This window comes from Biomphalaria glabrata, chromosome 1 (assembly GCF_947242115.1).
Source record: "Biomphalaria glabrata chromosome 1, xgBioGlab47.1, whole genome shotgun sequence".
Taxonomy (NCBI): Eukaryota; Metazoa; Mollusca; class Gastropoda; family Planorbidae; genus Biomphalaria; species Biomphalaria glabrata.
This window is the reverse complement of record NC_074711.1, coordinates 26930700-26937280: the sequence shown is the minus strand read 5'-3', so window position 1 is coordinate 26937280 and position 6581 is coordinate 26930700. Positions and strand designations below refer to the sequence as shown.

The 6581-nt window shown below is 33.5% G+C and overlaps 1 protein-coding gene across 1 annotated transcript; it reads right to left on the bottom strand.

Moving 5' to 3' along the window:
* Positions 1-2724: 2724 nt before the first annotated feature.
* Positions 2725-4416, bottom strand: LOC106070528 (FMRFamide receptor-like). The gene has a single exon (XM_013230454.2). The coding sequence runs from the start codon at positions 4367-4369 to the stop codon at positions 3353-3355; it is 1017 nt and encodes a 338-aa protein (XP_013085908.2). The 5' UTR covers positions 4370-4416; the 3' UTR covers positions 2725-3352.
* Positions 4417-6581: the final 2165 nt, after the last annotated feature.

Below are 6581 nucleotides of genomic sequence, written 5' to 3'. Positions count from 1 at the left end.
CAGCCGAATACTGCTAACTCAGGCCATTACCATTGCTCATGTGAGAGATCATTCTCAAAGCTCAAGCTAATCAAACACTATCTTAGGAGCACAATGACGCAAGAAAGGCTTAGCATAGCTTAAATATCAGTGGAGTCACAAATACTAGACAGTATCGATGTAGATGATGTTATAGATGCCTTAGCTGCACAGAAAGCACAGACGTGAAGCGATATGAATTGAGATTTGTCACGTGTGCATTATTTCGCCAATAAAGAATGATATTATTCATTAAAAGATTCTTAAGGGTTATTTAACTTCTTAAGCTAAGGCGCAACAGAGCAGCATTAGAAGCTATTGAGAGATACAGAAGGTTGGAGGACGATCATCCAAATAAATTACTAACACAGAGAAATAGGAAAAACAACCACAAAAAGCAAAGGACTCTGATCCAACTTACTGACGAACTAGCCCTAAAACACCACCTACTCAATAGCAGAGAAAAAATTACCAGGTTTTCAAACATTACACCCGGACTAAATTACAAACAACCAACCATCAAAACACATTTACTAAATAACACCTTAACAAAAGAATCTAATCTACTGGAGCTCAAAGTAGGCACGCTTGAAACAATTGAAAGCTATCAAAAAACAGCTATCCATATTTATACAGACAGATCGGCTTTCAAAGCTACCATCAATGCTGGTCTTGGTGCCTTCCTGGTATTCCCTAAAAATAAACAATTTGAGATAAGCGCACCCTGTGGCGATTACTGCTCAAACTTCCAAGCCGAAATTGAGGCAATTACCATAGCACTACAGACTGGAAAACAAATTATATGAAGGAGTGCAACCACCATCAGATATTGTTGTCTTTACAGACTCCCAATGTACTCTGCAAGAACTTAACAGCAGCACCTCAAACAGCCCAAGAGAGTTGACAACACTCATTGTGATAATCCATCAGATGATATCAAAATTAAATATCAATATCACACTACAGTGGATCCCTGGACACATTGGCATCATGGGAAATGAAAAGGCAGATAAGCTATCAAAGCAGGTTCATCTATGGAACAACCAGATAGACCTGTTAACTACCTCACCCTAAGGTCAATGTTAGTCAACAATCACAAAGAGAAGTGGCTCAACCAATGGAAACATCAGGAAACACAGGCAGAGCCATGTACAGAGAAATGACTACGTCTAACAAACTTGACAGTTTTAACTTCCTCCCCCGCAAAGAACAATCTACAATCTTCCAACTAAGAACAGGACACACACCACTATTAAATTACCACCTGAACAAAATAAACTCCACACAACTACCCCTTAGCAGACACTGCGCCCACCCCTTTGAAACCGTAAACCATATCCTCTTTGAATGCCCCTCCCTAATCCACCTTAGGCCCAACATAACCAACACCCTGTACGGCAGTGCTGAACAACTGAAGAAAACAGCACACTTTTTTTTCCTTGGCACAGTCTGCAATAAAGCTGGCTAGAAGAAGAAGAAGAAGAAGAAGGGTTATTTCTTTTTAATTATACTGATAGTCTGTACCAATTTGAATGTAGGCTTACACATTTTTCATGTCCTGATGTCGAATGTCAAAATGCAAGGGCCCCCATAAAGGTCCATCCCCCCGGGTCCCCAAATCCCTAGCTACCCCTCTGTTGTTAATGAGACAATCCTATCAATATTTTAAAACGTAAATAATATGATACTTCTTGTATTCTTTGCAGAAAACAAATACACTCCTGTAAAATGTCCTGTAATGTTTTGAACAGCGACAAACTATCTTTAAGTTTCATAATAACCAAATAGTATTTAAGTTGGGGTGACAGATATATATTTGAGAATTCATTCTTTAATTCTGCAAGCTGCTGGTAATCGTGCGAGACAGAAAAAAAACAACAACTTTGAATCTAGTAGATTTGGACTTGTCGGTATTCATGGCACGCAGCATTCAAGTGCACACCTCCCCGTGGTTGCCACTTCTCTCTATAGATGGGATCATGGGAACGGCCAAGTTGCATGTTGTTAGTCCATTTGTCATTTTAGCACACGAGAGAAGATAAAGACAACTGGAGAACACAGAGTCTCACACGGTTGATAAAAGACAGTGAGGGTACAGACTTGTGAAGTAGCAACGAGCTGTTGGTCTAAACTGCCAACAGGTTGCGACGTTGCTGGCCAGTGTTCAGGCCATTTATGAGGATTGTTCTTGCACGAAGGCTGGTTTGATAGATGCAGTTGCAGGTGGAAAATAAAAATAAATAAGTATAATACCCCACACAAACCGTATTATAGGCCTACAAAACAACAACAACAACAAAAATAAACTTTTTTTTTAAGAGCCACTAAAATTCGCTGCAAAATTGTTTGAACTTTTATTTCTATACTTAGAATATATGTACATCTATAACTATTCGTAATAATTTAGTTTTTCAAATGCTGCACACTTATTATTTCCTACAGTAGTATCTATTAACACACACACACACACACAGACACACACATATATATAGTTGCGTTTACTGAGCGCCTAAAGGCAGCACGGAAAACCAACTCCTAGATTCCCCCTCCCCCCCCCCCCCCACTGTTCCACAAATGAGATTGGACCAAAGCGCTCTGAGCATGCTATAAGCATGAAAGTAGCGCTATATAAAAGCTATAATAATATATATATTTATTTATTTATATTTATATTTATTTTATAATCGAGCATTATTCCTTTTTTTTAGAAAACAGTAGCATACATACAAAATATACGCTAGAAATTGTGGATTTTAACACAAAAAATTGAATCCAGTAATCTTCTCCTAATTCAATCGACTTTTACAAAGTGTACGTTCTTCAAGCGATACTATTTAGTACGAGAGAAAAGGAAGAGTTATCAATATAAAGAAAACAAAAATGAAAATATAATTAAAACTGCAGAAAAACATAAGAAAATGAAAAAAGAAAGATTTGGAGAGAGATTTGTAAATAAAAAGAAAAAAAAAACATGTAATATATTTTTTTAAGATCATTCATCCTTTTTGAAGCTGGTGACTTTTAGTTGCAGCTATTATTTTACTCTTAATAAGTAATCGATAATTTTTTTTACCCTGCCCCTATCCTCCCCCATGTTATAGTGTGAAATGTGTGTATGTGTGTGTCTTTCTATGTCGACTTTGGAAAGAGGTTAGCGATTGATTGTGAATGATGCAACATAGGTGGCATTGTCATCATTTGGGCTTGGTTAGGGGAGACGACTCCAGAACGTGAGATAGAAAGGTTGTGTTATTGTAGTGAGTTAGATTTTGTTAAGAAAAAAAAACTGTTATTTTTATTATGAAATTTCAATTTCCTTTTTGACACATATTTACTATTTTAAAAAAAAAAGATTCACTACAGTCTTTTTAAATTTGGGGCTCCCTGTGACGTAAATAACAAAATTAAATGAAGAGTTTATTTGAACAAGTATATTGACAATCGAAAATGCTATAATTGACATCTTTTGAGATATTTGAATTTTTATAATATAAATAAGCATCTGCTGAACAAAGAAAGGAATTAAAACAAGAAACACAATTAAAACACAAATAATTAAAACAATTTTAACCGATTTCATTTCTTTTTTACGTTTAGCGATAGCTTCTTTTGAAGACAATGTTTCTTTAGTTTTAGATGTTATAGAGATATGAAATATAGTTACAAAGGTACATAAACTTATGACCAAAAATGGACAGCATACAAAAACCAAGAAGTTTATTGTGATATAATATTTTATGTATGCATAAATATTTTGAACAAAAGAGTCTTGATATTTTAGAGCTGGTAATGTCACGTTGTTATATTCAATGTAAAACAATTTAGCTTTCATAAATTCAGGACTTATAATCAAAATATTACAACATAACATTGAAACAATAATAATTTTTACACGAGAAATCGTCAAAAATCTGGCAACATGAAAGGGAAAACACACAGCAACCATTCTTTCAATGGAGACTAAAGTCACTAAATGGATACTTGTAAGAACTGCGAGATAATTTATTTGGTCAATACAAAGTGCATGGATGACTGTAGCCCATTGAGCCAAGTTAAAGTTAATTAAAAATGACGATAGAGAAAAATTAAGTGATACTTGTGTTAGTGAATAAATTAAATCACAGACTGAAATGGCCAACAAAACCACATTCGTTGTATCCTGCATTTTGTGATGAGATAAAATTATTATGTTAAGTATACTTCCCATGATTCCTAACAAAGAAAGAATATTTGCTATAACAACATTGGCGACAATAAGAATGATAAAATAAACTTCTTCAGTAACATCGGAACCATCCATTGAAATACTATGATTCAGATTAGAAGTATCATTACGTGTGTTATTCATCATAACTAAATGTTAAATGAAGTCACTCGAGGGGATTTTTTTCCACTTTTGTCTACCTGCAGAAACAAAACAGATAAATTATAAATGCTAAAAATATTTAAAAAATAAGATTAAAAAAGAGAGTTTATCTTATCACACAAACTCAGAGCCGACCCCCATCGAATTCACCAATGGACCAGGAATATTCAAGCCTTAGTCTTGTTTTGATCAATGAAAGTAAAAAAAAAAATCATTGGGCACTAAAATAATAATAATAAAAAAAAGTTTTATTATCCTTACCAAATTAGATAAATTGGCAACATACAAATGAAAAATAATAATTCTTGACCTACTTTAGGTAGTCAGCTAGAAATAACTTTGGCCACAAAAATTAAGACTTTTCCCTTTGAAAATAAAAAAAAAATTATTGTCTCCACTCCGTGCAGTTATACAAAGTAGATGTAGTGTAAAATCTAGTTCTAGATGTAGAATTTATTTCTAGATCTAGTCTAGATTTTAGATCTAGATTTCTAGATTTCATTCTATGAGTTAGATAATAAATAGAAAAATATTTTATAATAATACATTGATACTTTTTCGATAGTGACCTTAGATGCAAATGTTTGTACCAAATGCGCGAATCTATGAACGAAGTTTGAGTTATTAATGAAGAAGTCTGTGATATGTGATTCTTACCTCCCCTGAAGTTTTTACATTTAAAAGTGGTGTATTTTTTTGAAAAATCTGCTTGCATTGATTATTTTTAAAACGAAAATGGTTCACTTTCGGAAGAGAAACAATTAGACGCTGCATCAGAACTTTATGTGATCTGAAATATTATGTCCGCTTTTTAGTTTCTCTTCTAGTTTCTGAGATATAAAAGGGACGGATGAACGGACGAACGGATAGACAGATCACACAAAACTTATAGCGTCGTTTTCCCTTTCTGGGACCGCTAAAAATGAAAAGTAGCATATTTTGTTGAATCTAATTTGCGATATTCGAAATTGATTTCATTCTTTCATTTTCGTTGAAGATGCACATTTTAAACAAATTTTATTGTAAACGTGTTTGTGTTTTTTTTTAAAGTACACACTAATGTGACACAAGTAGTGAATGCTCAGGATTTTGTGCATATTTCTCTTTAAAATTATGTTTTGTAATATACTGAGGTTCTCAAAAAATTACAGGAAGGCTTTGTAAGTATACATTACGTTTGAATCATTGTACAAATAGATTAAACTTGAAATATTTTAAATATATAAATATTTTGATAAAGTTTGTGAATAGCAAATTTCAAATTGGATTTAAATTTTAAAAAATTGAAGAGTAGCTGGATATTGAACTTAAGAATATGCTGCTTTTTTTTTTTTTTTTGAAATACAGGAAATAATGCTAATGAATGTAAAAGTATAACATTTTTTATAAACTGCAAAAACTAAGCAAGACTTGTCGCCACATTTCACTCCTGTTTTACCAGCTGGGTTTACAGTGCAGAGAATGGGGAGGTGCTATAGTGGGATCAAGTAATCATCTGCCACAATTACTCCTCATTTTCGATTCAATAATGAATTAATTTTTTATAATCGAGAAGGTGACACAAAGTACTTAAATATTCATAAAAGCCATTTATAATTTCAATAAGTGGAACCATTGTGTGTACTTTTTGCACAAAAATATACCCCCCACCCAAAGATAAAGGTCGGTGGGGGTCGATAACTTCTACCTCCTTCCCATACCGTATCCCTCTCTGTATTACAATCATACAAATTATCTTCATCTCGTCAATAAAGAGGGGCGGTTGATTGAAAACGTCAAATGAGGTTTCTCCCACCCCGTCTTTTTTAATTATATTATTAAGGATTGAATTGTTCTTGTTATTAGAGATGAAGCCTCACACAATAAAGAAAATATAGTTGTAATGTCAATAATGACTTACATAATTTAGATAATTAACCAATAGTCTTTACATAATTTAGGTTATTACTCAAGAGAAAAACAACGTCCCCACCCCACCCAGATTCATCAGTGTTAGTATTACAATACTCTTTTGTTCACGGTAAAGAGAGAGGGTGATGGTCGATTGGAAAAACTAAGTCATGCACTAATAAATATCGATAAGCTACATATATTATTTAGATCATTAAATACGTTTTAAGACAAATGCTCCACATGAACTTGCCCTCTACTTCTATAAGCTCGATAGGGCAGATGATGTAAATGTAATCTGTTTCTG